Raw genomic sequence first — 26005 nt, 5'->3', positions numbered from 1 at the left:
TCGCAACTCTTTTAAAAAGTGGAGTCCATTGTCATTTGACCTGCCCCTTGGGCTTACTTAGACATTTAAATACACTCTTTTCTCCACATCTACCACGTTCATTACCCTGATGAAAACTATTACACTGTAGATTAAAATCACATTGTTCCTTTGATTGCTTACATTTTTATGGTCATGTAATGAATATGTGCGGCTTAGGTTATAATCATAAGCACTTTTCTTTTTCCTCCTTGCCTACAGCCCCTCTTTATGATATAACTTTGATTTTTACATCTCATTACAGTTAAATATTACACCGGAATTTAATTTAGTCTTGGACGGATACTTTTCCCATAGTGGTGTGGCTCTATACCACAATGTCGGTCTGTCTGCCCACCTCTTTGGTCCAGACGGAAGTATCTCAACAAACCCAAGACCCTTTACCTGCAAAGTTAATGGTATTACCATCAGCCACAGTTGTACTTTGTTCTAATTAGCAAAGTATGAAAATGTAAAAATGTGTACGCTCAGCGCGTTGTTGGTTGCAGTATTTGTAACTCCAGAAGGGCTTACAAACACAATATCCTGTGAGGAAGCTAGAAGTCAATAAGTGATACTTAAATAATGCCACAGATGTAATTCCTCAATTCATGGAAGGAATTGAATTAACTGTAAACTCATATCGCATACCAAATACTCATGGACACGCTTGATCACCGTTATGTAATCCCTGTAGGGACAGGATATCTGAAACAAGACGTGCGACAGTGAAACGAAGGTGGAAAGGGTTAATATCCCGTAAACAATTGGATTCAGCTCGCAAAATATGATCTCAAGTGTAGATTTCTAAGATCTCCTCGTTTAGAGTATTTCAAGACATATTGATCATCTTTCTAAAATTCTGAGACGTATAAATAATAAAAGTGTATTCATTATATTACTTCCTAATTCGAATGATTTGCTTTTATCAGTATCTGTGGCAGCCACGTCTGCAAATCCGCGTGCACACAGCGCTTAACGTACAATACGTGTAGACACTTATTCTTGCCGCAGTTTCTAAATATTTGGCAAATAAATTCTCTGAGTTTAAAGCTCAGGTGATCTTTACCACACTGTTCCCAAACATCAAGACCAAACACTCGTGCTCAAAGTAGTTCCTCAAGTCTTTAGGCATTCGAGCAACAGTCTAAACCTGCTGAACAGGCGGCGTCAAGTCTGATGTGTTGCATGCACACAGTCACCACAATCTTTCCTTTCACACTGCAAAGAACTCATATCATCAGATAATCTGAATACTTTTATTACTTTTGAGAAGTACAAAGACACATAAACACACTGAATGATCCCATCACATCACATTTGGACAATAAATGTATCAAATGATAAAGTGTGTGTGTGTAGTTTAATGATTATAATCAGACATTTCTAACTTCACATTAACACCAGAACAGCCCCATCGGTATTTGGGGCCAGAAAATAAACACCTCGATGTCAAATGTATGGACCAGCCTGAAGCTACTCCGTTGGCAATGAACGGGTGGCCTGACTTTGAGAACTCCAGCGAGGACTGCCAACTTTTACTGACTTTTATATTACAGCAGCACAACCACTTTCAAGCCATAAGGCACTCTCTAGCTACCCCCGAAAAAAAAAAGAATGTTGAATGCAATCTCTTTCTGTTCTCTGAGCAGCAGAGTACAAAACATAGAATAGGGAGCATCACAAATGACATTTCGCTCTTTGTGGTTGTGAAAGGCAGCCGTGACTACTCACTATTACACACCACACTGTCCTGAGGCATCGAAATAAAATGGGGGGAAAAAGCTGCAATTTAGCGGTGTTTTTCTGACTCAAGTTCTTTTGAAAACATGGTAGACAATGGCTTATAGTTCTCTTTAGTACAACTGAAAATGGTATCAAGAAAAACGTAAAAGATAAAATGTTTCGGTTGTTCCTCCGGGATCCCACTCAAAATCATGGATCTTCAATACCTCCAGGACAATTCAAAAGCATTGTTCATCTTTACCAGACCAGTGAAACAGAGCAGTGAAAATGAGGCTGAAGTTGTACAACAACGACACTTTAGACAGACTCAACCCTTGACCTGGATAAATGTTTTTTTCTGTCCACTCCTGCATCACTCCCAAAATCCTCACCCTGGTCTTTTATCCCGACCTCTCCACCCTCTGCAGAGGTGTCGGGTCCTGGGTCAGGGAGTGTCTCACTGGGAGCTGGAGGTGACCTCTTCCCTCCCTGCCCTCCCTGGTCTCGCTGGTTCCTCTCTGGTTCCCGCTGTGGGTGCAGATGTCCGGGTCTCTCCAAGCACCACTGCTCCTCCTACGGATGATTGACAGCGGTGAAGACAGCTAAACAGCAAGCACATTTTGGTTTCAGGGCAGGGTGACCTTGCGACCGCGAGAGTGCCACTCTGAATCCGCGGATTAGCTGGGGTCATGTGGATTTAAGGACTTAAACATGCAGCCCTCTGCCAAAGGAACTCTCATCAAACTGCAGTGGGAAGCCTTTTAATGCGAGTCACTGTCTCTGTGTGTTCTCCCTGCTCCAAAACATATTCATAATTAACAGTGTGTCCTTTGATAACTCGATCTGCTGAATATGGATGTGGTCTTCATTCACCGCTGATAAAAGTTACACAGACATGAATCTAACAGCACTATCTTAAGAACAACACTAAAAGTTAACACAAACTCGAGTTAAACAAGCTACTTTCTAGCAAGCTACCAGCTCAGTTTATGTCGCAGCACGAGATTAATAACATGCTTATTCCTTTGTATTGCAAAAAGTTTACATATGCAGGTGGACATGAATGTTTGATTTAATCCATGCATGTTCTTCTTTAAATTGTGGTGTATTTGTGCGATTGTCTGTGTGTGTGTGTGTGTGTGTGCGCGTTTGTGTGCATGTGTGTGTGTGTGAGCCTGAGGCAAACTGAAATGAAGCAACGGCAAGCAGACACCGCCCCGGGCTAACTTAATATGGGCCTCCTTTAACACACGCGCACACGCATGCACACACACACCTAACTGTGGCTTGATGCTGGGTTTCACATCCATTTCGTCAACTGGATGCTACCACCCACCAGCAGGCTGCAGAGTGGGAGGTAAAGTCTTTATCAGAGCCAGCCTGCGCCGCTGTACGTTTGAACTGGGAGGATCTGAGGCGGCTACCTTGACAGGGTGGTGCTGAGCAATATCTCTGCCATCCAAAACTATTTTATTTGCACACATGCAGGTTAGGGTATGCGTTTCGAGCTACTGCTGCTGCTGCAGTGCACTGAAATGACCTGCGTGCGTGTCCGCGTACCTGTCCGAACAGGCCGACGATTTCTCCGGGCAGGTAGCTGAGGACCACGCTGCGGTCGGACGATGCTGAGAGAACGAGGAGTCTGTCGCCATGGGGACACATCTCCAGGTGAGTCACGCGATCAAGGTGTGGGCGGAAACTACGCAGCAGTTCTGGAGGTTCTTTGGTTATTCCGTCATCTGGCTCAAGACAATACTGCTGCAGGGACAGAGGAGCGGAGCAGTGGGTTACTGAAGCTGTGTTGTGGCTGGAAGTACAAAAACATGCAATCAATTCATATAACTGTAAGGCCGCTAAACTCTAACCCCCTCAGGTACTGTTGCTGTGCCTGTCAAGCTTTCCCTTTTCTCACGGCCCATAGCAGAATGTAATGCATTATGATTTTTGAAACAATGGGTGCTTGATTACAGATAGAAGTTGCCAAAAGCAGCTGAATTTTAAAAAAAAAGTCCCTGGGAGATTTTATTTGGTGTAACTAGCTAGCGTCTTCAGTATTCTAGTTTGGACAGTCTGTTGAGAGGAGGGTTTGAGTGAAAAAGGTGAAAAATTGAAACGTGACCTTTGGTTACATCTTTGCATGATGGGTAATATGAAAAACAACAGTGTTCAGCAACACGTTAGGACGTTCGACCTGGTACTGAACTGTGAAGTCCTGCGTCTGTTAGTCATCCAGCCGACTGCGCAGCATGCTCCAAACTTGCCAAGGGACAGGATTTCTACCAGAGCACTGAGCTTGTCCAACTTCTTCAACTCTGCTACATATATACATACATCTCGATAAATTAAAGTGGAAGCCAAATGAGACGCGCCCATCTGAATTCATCCCCTCTTATAAACTGTGACAGAGATTTGAGCTCTGAATATTGTGGCAATAATACCCGAGAGGGTGTTCTTTTACTGCGATTATGAGCATGACAGTGATGCAGCTACGCCTTATACCGCTGACGCGATCCAAGTCTCCATAATCAAGAGTCAAAAAGTCAAAGGGCCTCTCTGAGGTATCAGAAACTCTTCAGCTACCAAACATGTGTTAAGCATGTGAAGTGTGAGCTGAAGTGAATTTCTAATCACGGCTGGAATTACGGATTTTTGTTTCTAGTGGAGGGAATTTGCCAGAAAGTGTCTTTTTTTACACACATTTAAAGTCTATTAAAAGGAGGATACAAATTGCAAACAACACTCCTCCCATTCATTCAAACTGCTTCTCAAGTTTCAAACAGAACACCAAAGAGGACGAGGACATTACCTCCTTCTGCCGTATCAGTGGAATGATTGACTGTTCTGCTTGTACTCTAGCAAGCTACTGAGGCTTCAGAATGACAGACGGTGCTGTCATTCTGAAGAGTGAACAACATGCCTGATCTAACAGAAATGTGGAGGTTAACTCTTTCTTCATTGTCTACGACAGTCTGTCTCTCGATCTCTGACCCTCCCTCTGGCTCTGTGTTCACCAGCCTCCATCTCTCTCTCTCTTGTTTTTCAGTATATACGAAAACCTCATGGTGGCATGTGTCAGTGTGGTCCATGCAGCTGATTTATAATATATATTATACATACGTGTGTGACACACACACCTACCTGTATGTCCCAAGTCTTGAGGGTTCCCTCCCTATCAGCTGTGACTAAATACTTTCCACAGAGGCTGACAGTCATAACGATGGACCCCAAGTCCCTGTTGTGAGCGGTGAACTGTCCCACCAGACGGCTGTGGACGGTGTTCCAGAGTCGGACCACACCTGAACCTCCACAGGACACCAAGTCTGCACCACCTGCAGAAAATGTGGGAATAAAAAGTAGGTTTCAGATGGAAAATAAGTTGGATCCAGAATGATAGAAGCTCATAGACATTCTGTTCTATTGACAACGGCTCTGTACTGCTACGCGAGGGCTCAACAACACCAACCGTAGCCTCAGTCAGCATGAGCAGCAGGCATAAAGACCAAGGGCCAGAGGCTAATTGTGTTTGTTTGTTTTTTACCCAGCAGCTAAACAGCTTCAGCGAGCAGAAGCAGCAGCAACAACAGGAAGCATGTGGCGAATAAATCTGGTATAAAAACCCAAGCAAGTAGATAAAGTTAAAGTTCAGAGCTTGAGTTACTGCATATGAAAAGAAGTTAAAAATGTGAAAACTTGAAGTAAAACTCGCCACATCGATCATTGATGAGTAGCTAATGTGCAGTAACTTTGGCACAACATACCCGAAGCCTTACTGTCTTTGTGATGTGGAAACACCAGCGTGCATCTGTGTATTGCAACAAAAACAAGACCGTATATGCAGAGTATAAGAAAGGCTTTTCATTGTAGAACTCTTTCAACTCTCTGAAGTAACTTCACTGTGTTTGCATCAACTATAACTCCTCAAATTTAAGGCTCTCACATAACAACTCAAACTATATATATATATATATATATATATATATATATATATATATATATATATATATATATATATATATTTAAAGAGGCTTTGGCCTTTGAAGAAAAAGGCAGAATCATCACCTGAGGTTTTATGGATATAATAAAACTGGAAACATTTTTAGTGCACAATAACATGTTCATTTGAGCAACAATGTGACTCAAGTGAAGATAAAGAATTTATTTGGGTATAAAAGGAATTCATTGCTTTTATCTTGGGATAGCTCCTGAGGCAATTTCCTAACATTGTTACTCAAACATTACACCATGTCCCACATCTTACAGAACCCATTTCAACAAATTACCCACACTCTAAGGACGATAAAGATACTTTACCTGTCGCTATAGCTGCAGACGTGCGTCCCGGTATGAATAACAATCTAGTGATTGCAATGGAGTTATCTGCGTCTTCTTTGCCATTCACACCGAGATGAGAGTCGGGGACATGACCTAGAACATCAGAGTTGAGCAAAGTATTGAAAGAATAATGGGAAAAATAACAGATCACAGGCAGAAGACATATTTACTCTACGATTGCAAAACAAAGTGTTTGTCGAATTTACTGGCATCTGTGTGTGAAAGTGAGACTTCTTGCCTTCTCCGAGTTCAGCAAGTGGTCTCAGTCTCCTCAAAGCTTTTTCTGTGCCGTTGTTCCACACTATAATCTCTCCATCGTAGCTTCCTGCAAACATAAGAGATGAAACAAAGTGCTTATGATAAACTCGCACATTGCTTTTTGGCATTTTTGTATCCCCAAAACGCTGCAAAAACTGCCAGGCTTTCATGTGAAACAGAAAGAAAATTGCGCATTTTCAAAGCAATACAAATAATTAACACAAACACTCTGTCATCACACGCCCTTTTACTTTCCTCGTGCTGCTGAATCACGCAAGCCAGCCGCTAAAAACACTTTAAAGATGATGAAGCCCAACATCCGTCCCCAGCTACCATCTGTTCCACCACTCAACATTCACCTCAAGAGAAAGTGCTTTTCAAATAATCTACATTATACAAGTATTAGAAAGGGCTGCGTGGGTTTATTATATGAGGCAGGAATCTCATCAGGTGGTTCGACAGTTGAACAGCGGGAGTTAATGAGATATGTGAGGAGCGTGCTAGATACGGGAGGTGTGTACGTGTGAGCAATAGGAGGGATAAAGTTTATGAGAGCGTGGTCGCCTGCATTATTCACGCAGCCCAGGGCCGGCATCTGTATTTCAAGGGACTTTTATCAGGCTCTGTGTGTGTGTGTGTGTGTGTGTGTGTGTGTGTGTGTGTGTATGACAGAGATAGAGTGAGAAAGGGGGTGAGAAGGTATAGATATCAGCATCATACACATTATTAAGCTTTAACATAGAGCTGGATTAACATCACCCTTATTAACTTTCAAAGTGGTCCAGCACATAGGCCTGTAAGCACCGGGATGTTCATTCACGGGCAATGAAAAAAAGAAGAGAAAGTATACGTTAAAGAGCACACAAACCTCCGTTTCTTTAAAAGAGAACTCTTTTAGCATCCTTGTCCAAAAAGGATCAAAATTGATGCAGCAGAAAATCTTTTTATTCCGTGCATTCTCTGTCCTTGTCAAAACCTGCCGCCTACATTACCCACAATGCAGCTCGAATGCCAAGTTCATTAGGAGATTGTTATGCCAGTGGTGGCTACTGTAGCCGCTAGCCTGAAGCAGAGATAGGAAGCAGGCTACAGAGTTCTGTTAAACTCATAACTACACATCACAGGGTTATTCATTTTCAAACTTCTTCAGACCGAACCGACTCGAGTGACATCACTTGAGGACGTTTATCAGACTTCACGCAGCTCCCTCTGGGGCCTCAAAAAGCTTAATACAACGTCCCCTTTATCTCACCAACTTGTCAAGACAGAAATTTGAAATATACGGTACATATAAATCATAGCGATCCTCTGTTTGAAAAAGATGTCATTGCCGTCATTCAGTGTTCTGATTTCTGCACTCACATTTCCACTTCTAAAACATTTTTGGCTGTCCGTCAAAGTTCAGAAGAGTTGGTCCTCGGTCGCTTGGAAGGTGTTCAGCCATGGAGGATTAAGGGATCCGAGGGAAGAAGCAAGAGTGAAGAGGGGGGAGGTTGTGACTGAGGGAGGTACACAGGACCCCTGTGTACATGTACCCTGCTGTGTGTGTGTGCGCGTGTGTGTGTGTGTTTGTGTGCACGTGTGTTTGAGAGAGAAGCCAAGCGGAACCTAGCGAAGACTCTGAATATGGATGAGGAGGCTTCAGTCCCACATCAGCCAAATGCTCCTGCTGCAACTTGATTCAACTTAAGACACAAACAAACAGATGCCTGTACACGCACAAACACACACACACACACACACACACACACACACACACACACACACACACACACACTTGAGCCTGAGCATCCAAAGCATGCGTGTGTCCAACAAAACTTTAAATTGACTTTTGTCACTGGCGGCCTTGATGCCACCATTGCTTTCACTTGGCACATAGCGAACATATAATTTGGCAGCACACATGCTTTGATGTGAAAACTGCATTAGTCACTGCAACCCTGAAGAAATGTGCTGGCAAGTGAAACTAATGCTTCATCGCTTTCAGACGCCGTCTTTGTGCTCGACGGATTTGGTGAAGAAAGAATTACTGGAGACGGTTAAAGTAGAATATAACACAGGGGTAGTTTCATATCTACCTTTCACTTTAGTGTGAGAGTACACGAGTGTGTGGAAACACGACATCTAAACATAGGAGGAATTTATGAATGATTTACATCATTTTATGATTGTTTTTGGACAAGAGATTAGTTGATCTGGATAAACTTGTGCCTCTTACAGCAGAACACAATTACAAAACCTGCCTACAAAGTCTTCATGAATAAGACACCGGTTTAATCTTCTGTCTCACTTTAGGAAACAATCTATCAGCCAGAGTGAGTTCTGCTCGTAATAAAAAAAATACTATTTCTGACGTTATCATCTGTATTAATCAGAGTTACAGAAATAAATCGCAGATAGATACATTAAAAATATTCAATCACAGCTTCTGTTTTGTCAAGTTCTTGCATCAACTATTAACAAAAGGATTCAGCGATTCGGCTTAAGCCTGAAAATGCAACCACACTGTCACATTTCAGAGACAAACGCAAATAAACACAACTTCAAACATACATCATTTTATACCGTCTCTCTAGCATATACAAACCCCCACCTCTGCAGCTTCACAACACACACACACACACACACTTATACTTGAAAGACTGACAGTACTGTGTCTCATTTCTCCTCATTCCCACTGAGAGAGCTCTAATAAACGTAATTTAAATTGGGCATTTGGATTAAATTGGAGGTGGAGGGTACAGCGCGGGGCTGTGTGTGTGTGTGTGTGTGTGTTCGGGGGGAGAAATGCAGCAGGCAAACTTGGGAGATGAGGTGAAAAAATAAACAGAAATTAACAGGGAGTGTCAGTTAGAGACTGGGATGAAGAGAGGAAGCAGGCAGAGAGAGGCGCCGCACACCGACAAAGAAATTGGGGAGTGAACTTGGAAAACTTTTTCAGAGTTCACTCCCCAATTTCTTTGTCAAAGTAGCTCCTGAACTGTGGTTCCGTTCCGGCTCCTATTCGTACCCTTCCAAACCATTTCTGCCTGCACTCTTATCTACCTTTCCACCTCCATCCCTCCCCGTATCGCTCTCTATCTCTGGGGTTGACGTGTCCCACAGGCCCAGAGAAGGTCTGCAGTTTATGTCCGCGCTCTACTCGCACAGACTGGTAAACTGAAACTGTAATGTCGGTGCGTGAGGCAAAGTGATACAGCTTCATATACTGAAGAGCATACTGGGGCAAATTAGGAGCAGAGTGTTTGTAGTTTGACGGTTATAGAAGTGGACCAGTGAATGGAGCATTGGCAGTTCAATCCTTCAGACAGAAACGTCTAAGAAAGTGTGGAGTGCTGAGGTGCCGTGCTGGTTTTTTAAAGTATCCTGTCTCTGCGACCGGGTCAGTGTTTATGTCTTTTTATGTAACGTGCAAGTTTGTTTTTTGTTTTCTTCGGTTAATGGAGGTTGTCAGTCTCGAGTGTGACAGCTTGGCAAACGGGACGAAGTGCCACAGGGTTGAATTCCACGATCCACAAAACGTACAAAAAAATAAAATATGTATATAAAACTCATGCGCACAAACATTGGAGACAAATTCCAAAGTTTGTATGAACTCACAGAAGTAGAGTAATAAATGGAGTGATTGGGAAAAAGAGCCAGAGGGGCCAAGTGTTTCTGCATTTGAATAAGCACTGGCGTGATTTTAGGACTACTACCGATTTCACATGTGTGAGTCATTTGCATTTGGTACCACTGAACCATTGCACTCATCAGTTGCCAAATCAGTTTGATGGTAATTCTGGATAATTTTCTGCTATGTATGATTTTATCTTCTTCCCCCCCCCCCCCCCCCGACAAGGAATACCTTCAGTGAGGTAGTAGGTTTGCTGATCAATCCTACTACAAACAAAGAAAACAATACCAGACATCTCTCCCGCACAGAGAGAAACGAATCAATAAGTGAAATGAGAAGCATTTATAACTTTTTATTGGAAATTAGACGGGTGTTAGCACTGAGTGAGTACGTGTTTTTTTTTTTAAATCATATATACTGCCTGATCTTTACACTTCACCTGCCTTTAATACAGCTCTAATTAAAAACGTAATTAAGACGGAACTTGCCAATTAATGGGGGTCTGACATGTAAAGGTTTTGGCCTGTGGTGAAGGCAAATGTCAGCTCAGAATAGAGGAAAAGGAAGCTGTTGCTCCCCTGAGGAATAAAATATTGATCTATGAAATGAAATACTGTATCTTTCAGCAGTGTGGCTGACAAAGGACAACAGGGCAGAACTCTGACTTAAAAGGGGCCGGCAGATCTATAAAAAAACCAGACAAGAAGTCTCTAGAACATTTTCAAATCACTCATACCTGTTACATCGTCTAATTTGATTGTAGCTATAATATGATAATTCTTTTGACATTTAACCACACATGCTGAAGTGTTCCATTTTGATTTGTAGTGTGCATTTATATGTACAGGCAAACATACAAGCACAGTCGTACTTTTGATTTTGAATTCCCTTTCTGCATACGCAGACACACATAAAAACACAGAGCTATTTCCAGCGGAGTGTGACGTGTGGAGCACGAGTCCTTTGAAAACAACACCACTTATTTTAATCAGCAGATAACTGCTCCCAGTTATTTTTCAGGTTTTTGCTTTTCGAAGATTCATATCAGTTTCCAAGCATTTGTTTTTGTCCCCCGACTCTTTCCATCTTACTCTTTCCTCTACACAGACACTCACTCATAATTCCAGTCATGAAAGTGTGTTTTTTTTCTTTAGGAAAGAGAACACAGACAATTACAGGAGCACACATGGACACTCAATATCAAACCTGTTCATCATACACACACACACACACACACACCTGTGACCAGAGTCTGCGGCGGCTGGAATGCGGCACAGAGCACATCACTGCGATGCTGAACACCTCCTTTCCACTCCGACGGTTCAACAAAAGACTGCGAGAAGGAGTGCAGACGGAACACTGTTAACATCCTACAGAGACACAGAGAGAAGGCGGTGGTGAGAAGTGTGGAAGGTGTAAAGGTGCGTTACATATACAAACCTCATAGACCTCCTTTGCAATATCTGTTGATGCACAACCCGGTTCATCAACACCCACAGTGTTATCTAAAGGATTTTCAGTGTGATGGTTGTATAGTTAGATGATTCAACAGATGAGGTCCTTGAATTAGGTCGCCGCCCTGAGCCCAAGTTAGATATTTGAGTCAGAGACTTCAGAAAGAGACTTCTCCTTGGACACAATAACAAACAGACGGATGGGATCAAGCGAAAGGTAAAGAAAGCCCTCTCTCTGTCGGGTTCTTCCCATGATGCTGTCGCACACTTATAACAATCTGAGCCTCACAGTGGCGAAAACAAGCACTTCCAGCGAACGTAACGCTCACTTGCCCCCGCAGCTCGTTTCGCGGTTGCCGGTTACAGCGACATCCCTTAATACTGGACCAATTTCAAAAATTGCTTTCCCCATTAGTCTTTTAGACACAGAAACATGAGTAGAAGAACATAAGTTGAAATATTCCGAAGTTACACTTTAATACATTTTATTTTGTCATGCTTCATTGGGACCATTTGTAAGGATAATCCGATATAAATCCTATTTTCCCTGCAACAGATTCAAACTTTGCTTTACACATGCTATGCATCAGGGCAGTGTTTGTTATGGAAATGGAAGCTGTTCCTTTACACACTGCTACAGCAGACACCATGCATAAGAAACTGCTGTATTTTTTAGTACACCTGTAATTTTGTTATATGTCATGCGGGCACTTTTATTGATTTATATTGTTGTAAGTGTACATGACATGAAAACAAATGATGCACAGTCGTTTCAAACTGAGGAATGTGTATCGGTGGGATTTGGATATTTCAACCTGCATGAGATCGTATGAGCAGCAGACGGCAAGCAGACTTTGAATTAGATGCCATGCATCACGGAACTATTAAACTGTGGTCTAGGCGGCTGTGAAGAAACAGGAAGTTAACTGCAGTATTTTATTTTACTGCTGCTGATCTGTCGTCTATGCTGTCTTTACCGCTGTGACACACACCCCTGAGAGCAAGACGGTGTGTGTGTGTGTGTGTGTGTGTGTGTGTGCGGAGAAGAAAGAGAAACAGAGGGAGTCGTATAACTTGATGATAGCTCACTGACGAGTTCAGCTCACTGGGTGTGAAATGATGATGATGAAGATGAAGAGCAGATGTGATGCGGGTATAAAAAGAAACACACGCACACACACAAGGTGGGCCAGCGATACTCGTTAGAGTCCAGATGTCTGGTTGGCTCCGAGTCATTGGCAGACAGAGGATGCAGGAGAGGACAGAAACACACACACACACACACACACACACACACAGTTTCTCACATACAGTCAGTTGCAGTCTCTTTCATACACAACGTGCAAACACACACAGTCTGCGATGTTACCGCATCAAAACTCATGCGACTCCCCTCCGGGGCCTAAATTTGCGCACAGTTTTAGTTTTCCAGTATTGCACAGTCTGTGTATTCAACCTTTCAACGAGCGAAGCACAATGTGCATATTGTAAGTAAGCAAACCACAATAGTCCCACTTGAATACACACACCTTTCCCAGCCCATCACCAGTATACTCCTCTTCAGCAGCAGGACCTGCGAGATCTCCACAGCCCGACCCAGGCCGGCGTTCATTCTGTGGAGGCAGCGGCCACTGAAGTCCCACACCTGCAGCACAAAACACACTCAAAGCCCTAGAACAACACTAAACGTGCTTCATTTCGAAGCACACCTAAATGCAAACAGAGAACCCGAGTCAACATGTCACCTTCATTTAACAGGACGTTTTGACACGAGACAAAACTGTACATATTACACCCCTTTGTAGCACCTAACATTGTCAATATTGTCTTGTCTGGTAAAGAAAGAAGGAGCAGAAATAGTAACAGAAAGTGAAGTCAAGATGTTGTTAAAGGAGAATTACTATTTGGCTGCCCCACGGGAGGATACAAACTATCAAGGCACTGTTGTATTGTTTGTACTTCCATCAAACATGACAGCTCAGGTAACATTTCACACAGTTTGTCCAATTTTGCACGGTGACGCAGTTTGGATCTGTGTTGTGGCATTTAACAAAGAGACACTGATTGGCCCAATGGGAACGCTGTAATTAAAAGGTCAAAATTTAAAATTCTGAATGGCCCTAACTGCTACTCCACGGGTTTCAGTGTTGATGAAAATTGGAGAGATGATGCATCTTGTTGCTAATTGGCCCAAGGGGTGCCTGCCTCTTCTGCTGAGGATGGCTTTGTATCGCTGTTTCACTGTGAGTGTATACCTGACGCTGCTTGCACATGCACAGGATGCACATAGCTGCATCCTCACCACGGCTCATGGGGTCAGGGAGCTGATGTGGTTGATTATATTGATTATAATGTGCATAATTATTTTACTAATCTGTTGAGAACAACTGCACTTAGCTTGGAGTTATTATGCAGTGCTTGAATGTGGAGTGCAAATACGGCCACAGAGCACCACTTGTTTGAAATGCATATTAATAGACACACACGCTTGCATGTGCACACACGTAATTAGAGAGGGTACGGACACATCGGGCTCGAACTTTTTTCTAAATCGCAAAAATGTGAACAAATACTCATTATGCATGGTGTCAACATCACGTCACTCATTTCCCACTGACTCGTATCACTTCCTAATGGGAGGTGGTGAGCCACTCTTCTGGCTTTACAGTTGCCGAAATAAGACTGACACACCAGTACAGCCCTCTGATACATATGTAAATTTGATGCAAATATTCAGATTTTACAATACGCACTACCGTAAATGTTGTGTTTGTTTAAAGATAGAAATAAAAGATTAGTGGCTGGTAAGTGGTAAATGTTGTGAATGGAAATTAGTTTCCAAAGGTCCACAGTGCCCCCTCTTGGCAGATGTAGGAGCTTGCCCTCAGTGCAGAGTCATGTAAACGTTGGAATTTATTGTAAAACTACATCTGGCGTGATCAATACAAAACATACAACACAAACATTGTCATCACAGGCGATATGAAGGTTGCCGACAGTGGAAAAAGTTCCTCGCCATCATATGGCAATCATAACAGTAGTGGCATGCCGGTGGAAAAAACACAGACTGGTGCCTTAATCTTTGCATTCTTTCAAATGGCCAGCAGGGGGCAACTCCTCTGGCTAGCTACAGCCATGTTAGCTAAAGCTAGCGTCAGTATTAGCTTTGGCTACATCACCAAGGATATATTTTACAACCAGTGTTAGTAAAACAACTGTACATAAGCTAACAAAAGACACACAAGAGTATCCCAACATATTTATTCCGGGGGATTTTGTAAAACAAATCACCAGAATGATGTTATATTGACGATCGCCGCAATATAATACACTGTGGCGTATGTCTCTGTGGGAGATAAGACGGGATAAAGCGCCATAGGATGCCCTACATGCTAGAAAACCTTCTGTACGCTGGTGCCCGACCACATGCAGCTGGCGCTCTTTATATTCATTTTTTGGTACCTGCCCCTCAGACAGCCTGAGTCTGGTTCTATGAGTATTTAAAAATGTGAAATTCTTGTGATTTCTAACTGTCAGCTACTTCACCTTCCTCTTCACTTCTTCACATCAGACTCTATTCCCTGCCACATTTACCTTTCAGAGTTTGCATTCTTTATAAGGAGGATTGGCCCACAGCTATATAGTTCACAGCTGAACAAGCGTGTGTGTGTGTGTGTGTCTGTGTGTGTGTGTGTGTGTGTGTGTGTGTGTGTGTGTTTGTCCACCTACTTTGACTTCTCCGTCCAGGCCCGCAGTGAACAGCCTGGTCTGCGTAGCATCCAGGGCCATGCTGGAGATCTCCTTGTTGCCGTGGCAACGGTGAAACTGCTTGACCTTTTGGCCCGTTTGAGCCAGCCAGCAGATCACAGAGGAGGCCGAGTCGCTGCTGACTACCTGCAGAGAGCGGGAGAGAGAGAGAGCGAGAGGATATCAATCATCAGAAAGAGTTTGATCCTTTCTTATGCTGTTCCGCTGATGTATTCTTTGATGGCTCTCACGAAGCCAAACAATTCGCCACGCTTCGTTAGACTTTATTTTAGTGCTAAGCCACCACTGAGGAAAACATGTGACTAATGCTGCTGTCAAGTGGGAATAAAAGCAAGAGTGACTGCACTCTTTAAAATGAGAGACGTTCATATTGGATACATTAGCTGCTTCTTCTTTATTTGTGTGGGGAAACTAATGTCAGCTGTTAAGCTGTCATGGAGAGGGGTAAAAGGAAAAAAACATACAATCATTTGTAATAATGACACGTAATTAAAAAAAAAAAAGGTAGAAAGCATTATTTCTCTGCTCATCCTCTAACCAAATGTTATCAAAACATGCTAAATGAAGAGAATATGATATGATCAAAAGTTCCAGAACATCCACTAAATGGACAATGAGTTGAGAACATCCAACTTAGAACATCTATACAGCCTTCCTTCTGCTTGCCATATGTCTCTGGATAAAGATCACCAGAAACAGAGGGAAACAAAGAGATCTAAATCAAAGAAGTAAAGTCTCAGGGGTCCATTTCAAACTGCACACCTGTCTGAACAGACTATTATACAGCACACAGGTCACAGGCTGCTCGTGGCTGCTGGTCCTCTTCTCTTCCTCCGTGGTCTCCAGCAGGAGAAGCAGGCTGTTGAAGGAAAGCACGAGGACCTGACGCTCCTCGTGGACAAACAGGAGTGTCTGTGTGTCCTCCTGCGTCTCTGGGAAGACACCGGCCAGGCGGTGAACACACAGCTGACGAGATACATCCCATAGACACAGGACCTGGAAAGAGTATACGAACAGATGAGCTGTAGTGGTAGACGCTATATGAATCGCCACATGCACAGAAGAACGTCATAACTCCTACTATAAATAAAACAGTTATTAGCACAAGACATTATCATAATTACAGAACAAATATACTAATTGCGAAGAAATATGATTACTCGATCAGCCTGTTCACAATGTGACACTTAGTCAGAAATCACAATGACTCTGCCATATTGCTTTTACAGCACAAAACAAGAGGACTGTCGCTTTTCCAGGAGGTCGTCCAGAGGTAAAGCTTCTTGCGATGGCAGATGGTGTTTGAGCAAAAAGGCAGATGGAACATAAATCAGTTCTAAAATATTCATTATCTCCAGAAAAGCCAAAGAGGAGGCAAACATGCACAGTGCTACAAGGGGGGAGAGGAAGTGCAGCACAAGCACCAACATCCTCTTTGCATCAGAGAGAAGAAGAGCGTAAAGGAGATGTGGTCTTCCTTTTTAGAGACGTCAGCGCTGTGAAACAGGCTACCAATCATCTGCACCACAGCCTCCTTCTTCTGCAGTAATTATAGCAAGGTATCACAATTAATACACCAATGATGGGGCTCTTTATCACCACATTATCTTCTTCTAGCAGAGCGCTGCACACAGAGACACACACTCCTACCTTGTCTTTGGAGTAGCTGAGCAACTGTTGCTGGGTCTGCATGAAGCAAACTGCGGTGACGGGGCCGGTGTGCCCGATGAGCCGACAAACCGGCTTTGAGGTCACATACGGGTTCCACAGCAAGACCTGATGATCCACACCTGCTGTGGCTACAGCCAATCAGAAGGTCTCAAATTAGCAGAGGCGCTAACTGCAATTAATTACAGGAAACCATACTGAAGTTGAGAATGAACTCTTATACTATTAATAATGCTCTCACAACATAGACACGTGTTATAATTCTGAGTACGCTTTGGTTCCCACCTATCAGATTGAGTCCACGGTGGTGGTCCATGTCCCACACACCCCTCTTTGTAAAGAAAGAAGCGACTCGTAGACTCCTGCTTTCCTTTTCCCTCCAGCCGATCACCACGCTGCTCTGCGCTCTGGTGCTACAGGACACGAAGGCATCCAGCGAGTCCAGGTAACGCACTGCGGGAGAAGTGGAAGCAAATTATGACAGAAAAGGCAATTAAATCAATTAGTGTCTTTTTTTTTTGTGGTTGCCGTATTCTGGTCGTCAATGTAATTGGAAATCTATTGTTAATAATGCATCAGCATGATTTTTACTTGCATCATCACCTGATCAACTTGTTTTTTACGATGTGTCTTAGAGAAATGTCCACATCCCCCGACTATAGGGGAGTGTGTGCGCGTGCAAGAGAGTCTCGATATGACAGAGGACAATAGAGTTAATTCATTCAAATGTTTATCCGCACAGATTTGATCTCAACTTTCTCTGTACAAACTCACTTTCAGAGAAGAAATAAAATGAAGACCACTGGCTTCCAAGCAGCCCCCCTCTGTGCGGAGCGATAATGCAGCAGAGGGAATAAATTAGTTCTCCAGCTAATTCACGGTAAAAAATATTTTGGTGATGACACACTGTTCATTAGTTGCTTCATCCTTCTGATGTCAAAATCTGAAGGACAGCCACTCACTGAAATGGCTGCGCTAAATGTGCATTGACCGCAACCCTGCTGTATAGTAAAGCAATCCACAGGCGCTCAGCTCAGCATAGAATTAGGCCGGTTTGATTTGCTCACTGGTATTACAGAAAATGTAATGGATATTGCATCACCATCTGTCTCAATTAACACTTTGATTGAGAACGGCTAAAGTGGATGCCGCGCGTCTCCATTAGAGGCTTCTTGGCTTTCACATACTGCACAAACATGTGCGGGGTTGAAGAGATGGCATGTGACAGTCGCAGGTCAGAGATCGGCCGCATTGCTAGGGCAAATAATTACGTCTGATTACGTTTCATACACAGCGTCTTTTTCTCCATTAAAAGATCAGTGGATTTTCAGACAGCGTTGCATGACTCATCATTGATTAATGAGGCCATCTCTCTCACTGACACAGACGGATCATAAATCAAGCTATTTGTGATGCACACACACACATACACATACATAACATCTGCTTGAGCCAGTGTTGCACTTTCATTGCTGTGAGTTTAGAATTGAAGGAGGAACGGCAGGAGTCACTGTATATCCCTTTGTGTTCTGCAACAAATCACATTTTGGGACGTTTATCCTTAAAGTCCTTTTTTAATTGCTTTGATCACAACATCATGTGGATGTGTTAATGCTTTTCTCCTTCGCGGACACAAACTTCCTACAGCTCTCCTTCCTTGTCCTTGCTGATCTGTGTCCATCCCAATTTCCTCCTAATTTCCTCTCACTTTTCCCTCTCTGTTCCAACAGCTTCCCTTACCCCACTCCTCCTCTCCTCTCCTCTCCTCTCTCCCCCCCCCCCCCCTCCCCCTCTCCTCTCCTCTCCTCTCCCCCCCCCCCCCCACTCCTCCCTCCTTCCTCTCTCTGGTGGCCCATGAGCCCGAAGGTTTGGAGGTCTGGATAACCAGCCATGTCTAATATTACACAGCCCACTCATACTGCAGGGTGGGCAACTTCAAAGGAAAGGAACCATCACCCCAGAGGTCCTTTCTAACACTCTTAAAACGCCACACACTTATACACACACACACACACACACACACACAGCAAACGTTAGTATGCACCCCCTCTTGTTGATTCGCATGCATGAGCACACGCAGCCTGCGAAATTTCAATTAAGCAGCGCTTTTAATGTTTTGGCACTAACTCCGCTGTTTCCTTTCTTTTTTATTTCCCTTTGTTTTCTCATTTGTCGTGCTTATTTATATGTACTTTATTCTTGTTTTCCTCCTTTATCAGGATCTCCAGTCTCAGAGCGCTGCCCCGGATGAATCATTATCAAACAGCCCAACGACACTTCAGAGGGACTCGATGCGAGTGATGCAATCGGGATACAACTAAGCGACCTCTTTGTTACCCAGGCTGAGCTGACGGAGGGAGTCTCAGGAGGCCAGACCTCATGCCCGATACTTTATGCCAATAGTCTAACGTCTGGCTATGCAAGACTATAAAGTGGATGACTCAGAAATCACTGCACGTGTGTGTTTGTGTGTGTGTGTGTGTGTGTGTGTGACACACCCAAGCCTTTCCATGGTATTGCTTAAGCCGTTATTGTAGTGTACTGAAAGAGTAACGGATGGTTCTCATCCCGGGTGTCAAGGTGAAAGTGTGTGTTTGTGAGCATCAGGTATCCCTGACACCCGGAGTGTGTTCTTTGTCATCTGAGCCACTGGTTTTGTATCCTTGTTTTCATTCTGTCTGACTAATAACACTCTTTTTGACCTGAGGCCCCAGATGAATGCAGTAAACTATAGGAAGAATAAAACAGCAGGATTCAGAGTCCCATTAGCCAACACGAAACTCATTTAGAAATACCAACTTTATGGTATTTTATCTACGATTGTAGGCTCTTTCTGTTGGCCCCTACACGGGCATACAATATGAAAAAGTAGATGTGTGAACACAGAAATTGGGGTTGAGAAAGGACAATGAAGAGGCAGGGAAACAATGACAAAGCTACATTAAAGGCATGCTTGTATGCATTTGTACAAGTTCATTGGGCTTTCATCAAAGAGAGACTGAAAGAGATGTTTTCGTCTCATAAAAGCACATATAAACAGAAAGTTTTAGGAGAGTGCGTGTGTTTGTACCTCCTACCTTTTCTAACCCAGGCAGGCGTGTGCCCTCGGTGTGTCACAGTGTAACAGGAGCGATGCTTCCCTTTGACCAGCTCGTCCCACAGGATGACGTCTGCGGAATCGGAGTCCGTCCTCAGACTGAGTCTCTCAAACAGAGAGATCTGAGCCGAGGTAAAATACAAAGCACTGACCTGGGATAACACACACACACACGCACACGCACACACGCACACGCACACACGATGCAGAAAAATGAAGACTCCTGAAAATGTCTTCCTCTTTCTATTATTCTGTGTATTACCCGTCCTCCGATGTCTCCTATGGTGAGGACGGCCTGGTCCGGGTTAGAGGGATCCACCCAATAGTCTAGACACCAGGGGGTAAACTTCAAACCCTAGAAAAGAAGTGATGTGTACAATATATCAATATACAATGTATATATATATATATATAAATACATATGTGTATACTATGGATCGGTTACCTGTAGTTTATACTTGCACCCAAAGTCCTGTTTTGACAGAATGTCATAAAAACACACCTCCTTACTTGTGAACGACACAGCTATCTGCTATCAGAGTGAAAAATGAATTAGAAACAGAGACGCATACAGTTCTTTTCATCAGTATGAAATAAAAACAATGTAACAATTTCCCTGACTGATAATTGATGCATAACTGGAGCATTCTCATGTGTTATACAACAGAATTATATCCGTCACCCACAAATCTGTTGATTAAAGAATTGCTCGCGGAAAGTGTGCTGTTCAATAATTGACTGTCTTATTACTGAAAAATTAACGTTTATTTTCTAAACATTATGCAACGGATTCATGTCTGCAATGCCATTAACCAAAACCTCTGATCAATAATTAATTGATTGAGTGAAACACTTGTTTACCTCTGCGCAGTACAATATCTGCCCCAATAACTCAGACTACGTATCAATAATTCATATAACTGATTCCTACCATAACATTTTTTTCGTGTGTGTAAACTATGCTACGGACCCAAAATGTGGCAACACAACCAGGACACCAAATCAATAATTAGACTGACTGACGAAGCCTCGCTGTGGGACTTTGTAGAAGTGAAAGTCACCTTGTGCACATTGTGCAGCAGCACCACGTCGGTGACCCAGAGGTCTTTGGGTGAGACCGTGCTGTTTTCCAGTCGATGTGTGTGCAGGAGGGACATATCGTCTGTGTCCCGCAGACACACAGTTCCTCCTTTACTCACGGTCAGATACTGACCTGAACTCTGCAGGTGCAACAGCTGGGGAGACCAGAGGACATCACAAAACTACATTTAACCTGGACAAATTGGATTGGGGGCGAAGCAAACAGAAAGACTTTATGCTGGTGTAACACTTTTGCAAAATTGACCTTCAGAGCAGCTTTAGTGCTCTTTGTGACGCAGCTTGTAACATTTTATTGTGACATTAATTAGTCAAATGGAGGCTACAGCCTTTAAGATTAAAATAGCTCGGTGGAAAGTTGCGGATCTTTAGCCATAAAACTGCACTAGAAAAACTTCATCAAACATGAGCGCCGCCCTAAATCTTCCTCTTATTGGAAGCATGCGAGTAGAAACTAATAAAACAAAAAGGATTAATGAATGACGCCATTTTATTGGCTCGGCCACAAGAAGAAGAAGAAAAAAAAAAACGAGAGCAGCAGAAAAAGAAAAGGCTGGAGCTAACTGTACGAAGAGAAAGAGACATTGAATATCGTTAATGAAAGAAGAGGTTTATTAACACTTATAGAAGAGAGGTCAGGGCTTAGATGTAGTATCAATGTAATTACTGCAGACTGTTTCACTTTCTCACAGCCAACCGCCGACTTCATAGAACCTCTCAGATTGGCGTGTCATGCATTTATCTCTAATTATTCTAATTACCTATTTATCAACAGCTGGTGAGTCACTGCTACGATGAGCATCTGGCGAATTATTTTCTCATGGACCACTGGCATTTTACCTGCTGTGTATTGCTTGCATTTATTTTTGGATTTTTCTTAAAACTGACATTTACTGCAAATTCTCATTCAGTCTCATTCCGTGTGACTGCCTTTGTGATGACGAGCTAAAGTCCCGCCCATTATTTTTAAGCTAGCCTGTCCCATTAGGGAGATTGTTTTAGTGAGAGTTAAAAACCTGCTCCCATTTTTGTGTCACTGAAGCTGTAATAAATATTGCTTTATCCTGGTAAAAATGCTCAAATTCTACTGTTAATGGGAGATTCCCGTTTAGCTTACATTATAGAGACCATTATAGAGAAGTTTTTGTATATTTTTCACTGCCCTGCTTAAGTTCTGCCACCCTTTACTGACATTGTTTCATACTGCAATTAGTCTTCTAAGCCCCATTAGTCTGTCTGCCTCTTTAAGACTGATCGAAGCTAAAGGGGTCAAAACCTTCCAGCCATTTTGAAAACAACTTACACAACATCCTGACAGTTTGACATTCTGAGGATTGAAAGATTAAAGTGGTGAGCCATCACTTTCTCCACAGCGGTAGGCACTTTATACCGGCAGCTTCATTTACATATTAATTGATAGATGTTAAACTTAAAAGAGTCCAGAGCCATTTATCTCAAAAGAGGTGGGCCATTCTGATGAGCAAGACCCTAATACTTTCGAACTTTTCCTCGCACAATGTTTAATAATGTGGAATTCCACCCAGTCAGCATAGTTGTGGGCTCTCCAATCAGTCAATGTCAGAATGTTTTTCAGATAACATGCTGCAATAGATCATAATGGTTCAAATGGGCAACATGTTCCAACCCTCATAATGAACTCTTCTTCTCTTAAGCCTCCAAAGGAGGTCCTTTTACCTTTTGAACCGGGTCTCGGTGTGGACAGGTCAACGTGCGTGGCGGCTTCCAGCGCGGCACACGACTGGTGCTCGTGTTCTTCACTTTATCAGAAAGCTCCAGTAGCAGAAACGAGCACAGGCCTCCCCAGTCGACACGTCCCTCTTCCTTCACAGCGTCGATGTCCAGAAGGAGGCCGCGGTGCTCCTGAGTGACAACCACGCCGTCAAACAGGAGGCCGTATTCCTCCTCGGAGCCCCGGCCAACTGATGACCAAGCCAGATTGACGAATTCAGTCCTGGACAAGGAGCGAGGTGAACCCGAGGGGTCCTGTAGGAGACGGGAGGCGTTGCACAACGTCAGCTCACAGATAGACAGCATTCAAACACATAGTGCTGCAGACTCTTCTCTGATCTTTAAGGCATTTCTTCTGAGGCCTGGAGGTGTGGTGCTATGGGATACTACTGGTAAACAAAGAATACAGAATAAACCGTGTTGTAATATTGATAAACTGACAAAGAAAAAACCCTCACCAGGAAGAGGCCCTGCAGCTTCCTGTAGTCCTCGGTGTCCATCCTGCTCTCAAGCTGCGACACCTCCATCCTCGTCCCCATGGCTACAGCTCAGACCTGTCAATCATTCACCAACATACGAGCACAAGGTCAGGAAGGTGAAGCGCGTGCGTGTATGCCAGTCCGTGCTGAAGACTCGCAGTCAAATAATAGATTCCCCACATTTCTAGGTGTTACATGACAAAACACGATGTTCCCAGCTCCAGTAATCCCTTAGTAACCATCTACGTATATCTGTTTCACAGCAGGTTGTCATGTCACCGTAATCATACGGTAGAGTCACAGCAGCAGCAGACTTCTTTTGTTGGCTCTATCCACACGTTTCAACAGAATGCCCCCGCCCGTTCAGTGGCTTTCAAAGGTGGGTGAATAGGTCCCCCGTGCGATGTCTTGGGAATGGTTGGAGGAGGCGGCAGGTTGCAGAAGCGTGTCGAGTCTGTGTTATGTCAGGTGATAAAATACCGGAGTCAGGTAGGTGAGCAGCCTGAATAAAAAAGGTAGAATTTGTTAAATGAGCCTGTGTGGTGATTAAAAGCCAGTTGGAGGTCTATGAGAGAAATCTGAGATGATGAGAAAGTTTCATAAAAACACTACAGAGGGGAGAAGACAGCAAACACTCCGTTTCATTTCCAGCCCGACATAAACGTTTATGAGACAAATTCATTGGAAGCGGCATCAAACTGAAGCTGAGCTGAGATTTAGATGACAGGGTGTGCAAATCAAAGCAAAAAAAACAAGGCTTTGCTGCATCTTTTTTTTTTTTTAAATAGTGCTGATTAACTACAGTGCGATCTTGATATAATTATGAGCTTATTCACATCTTCATTTACACTGACAAGTATTAGACTGCAACAGATGTAACAAAGGAAAAGACGTATCGGCCTTTTAAGAGGTAACACAGGTCTATGAAATGAACAGATATTACTGCTGTCTGAACGAATGTAAAACATATCCAACATATAAATGCTGCGCACTGTCATTTACGGAACCGCTCTCAATTGTGTAAATTTCACAAGGTAACTCAAATAAAAAATATAGTATTGTGCCGTTATGTCTGTTGGCAAACAAAACCCACTTACCAGAGATGCCTCTCTTCTTCCTAAATGGCCCCTTCAGGTGCAGTCAACTCTCTCGGAACTGTGTCACTGCTGGGTTTCTATCTGGGGGTTTATTAAAGTTGTTCAGAGAATCACACGCCGCAGTCAAACTGTCCAGAAAAGCCATCTCAACACCAGGCTGGAACTGCAAAATGACACAGGCTCTCGGCCTGGCAACATCACTGTCAAGTTAGCCGTTACCTTTCCAGTGTGTAGACACACTTCAGTCAAGCAGGTTGTTAATCATGAAGTCCATATAGTTTCTCAGTTAATAGCAAATTCAAACTTACCAAGACGACCAATTTCCTCCTCTCAGTGCCCAGTCCCCATGCTGTGAGGTGCTGGAACGCCATTATTAAATGTGTGACATTTCAAACAGATCCTCAGCCTCCGGTTGGTTCATCTGGGCCTTGAGCTGGGTCTGGTCCGGAGGAGATTCTTCGTGTCCAGAGGTTTGTCTTAGAGACGCAATCAGTGCTAACAGCCCTGGCTGCGGCACAGACACACACACCCAGAGAGAGTTAACCAACTGCCCCCCACCCCTAATAGCCCAGACAGTGGCAGAGGCCCCACACACACACACACACACACACAATTCTTTTCTTTTATTATCCCTCACTCTCAAAGACTCGGGCTAAGTTTCCTGGCAACCAAGTAGTCAAAAAGAGCGGCGTTTGTGAGTCCACGCCCTGTTGCCTGCATGTAACACAATGTGTTGTGTGTGTGTGTGTGTGCCTTACTTCTATTCACAGATTAGGCACTGGAGAGAAGATCATCTTTGTGTAATAGTACAACCCAGATACACACACACACCATTGCTACAGCAACATAATTCACATGAACATTAGTATTCCACTGCCACTCATAAAAGTGTTCATGCATTGAAACAAGTAGAAAAGTACCGATGTGAACCCGGACCTGAACACAAATAAACCACACACACCACCGAAGCTTTATAGTGCCATTCAAATGCCTTTGAGAGGACTTCCTGTGGGTCACTCGTAGCTGTACAAACACACACACACACACACACACACACAACAAAAGAGGAAAAAAAAAAATTTTTTCCAAGGATTTTTTTTTTTTCAAACTGAGACAAATAGATTGCCTGTATGACTGCAAGCGTGAGCGCACACAAAAGCTATACATCCAGCAGAGATACTATCGTTTCCCTCCCCGCTGCTTCAGTGACCACGGCCGAGCCCCGCGAGTCACTTAATGGCCCGGAATAACTCGAATTAGCTGATTACAGCGGTCGTCAACCGGTGACAGGATGAGAAAATTAGGTCTCAGCAATTTCAATAATAAAGCTTTAAAAAATTAACACTATCACAATTGGATTACAGTGGTGCATGTAAGAGCCAGTACAGAGCCCAAAATAGCCCTCCACAAATCCACCGTGGAAAATCCACTATTATACCGGGAGAAGAATGAAGTGCTGGAATGGGGGGGGGGGGGGGGGGGGGGATTGGTGCGGATCCTAGTACTGGGAGGAAAAGAGGTGCACGCGAAGAAAGAGAGCGCAAGGGCAACTGAGCGGAAATGAAGCACTTTCATACAACAATGCAAATGTGAACACAGACCTACTTTACAAAGTCTTCCTCAAATGACAGAACTCTTCAGTTTCC

General features: G+C 43.4%; 1 protein-coding gene across 1 annotated transcript; it reads right to left on the bottom strand.

Moving 5' to 3' along the window:
• Positions 1-1273: 1273 nt before the first annotated feature.
• On the bottom strand, positions 1274-25105 carry LOC142959307 (cilia- and flagella-associated protein 337-like). The gene is made up of 17 exons (XM_076100551.1): positions 23242-25105; positions 22730-23038; positions 20998-21171; positions 20382-20465; positions 20199-20291; positions 19917-20088; positions 17125-17292; positions 16822-16970; positions 15934-16167; positions 15133-15297; positions 12933-13048; positions 11189-11319; positions 6314-6400; positions 6055-6168; positions 4882-5072; positions 3304-3501; positions 1274-2316 (listed from the first exon to the last, which is right to left on the bottom strand). The coding sequence occupies exons 1-17, from the start codon at positions 23320-23322 to the stop codon at positions 2062-2064; spliced, it is 2721 nt and encodes a 906-aa protein (XP_075956666.1). The 5' UTR covers positions 23323-25105; the 3' UTR covers positions 1274-2061.
• Between the last annotated feature and the right edge of the window lie 900 nt (positions 25106-26005).

This window comes from Anarhichas minor, unplaced genomic scaffold (assembly GCF_050575085.1).
Source record: "Anarhichas minor isolate MPS153535 unplaced genomic scaffold, ASM5057508v1 ptg000026l, whole genome shotgun sequence".
NCBI classification, from domain to species: domain Eukaryota; kingdom Metazoa; phylum Chordata; class Actinopteri; order Perciformes; family Anarhichadidae; genus Anarhichas; species Anarhichas minor.
The sequence above is the reverse complement of the archived record's forward strand: the minus strand, read 5'-3'. Positions and strand labels throughout refer to the sequence as shown.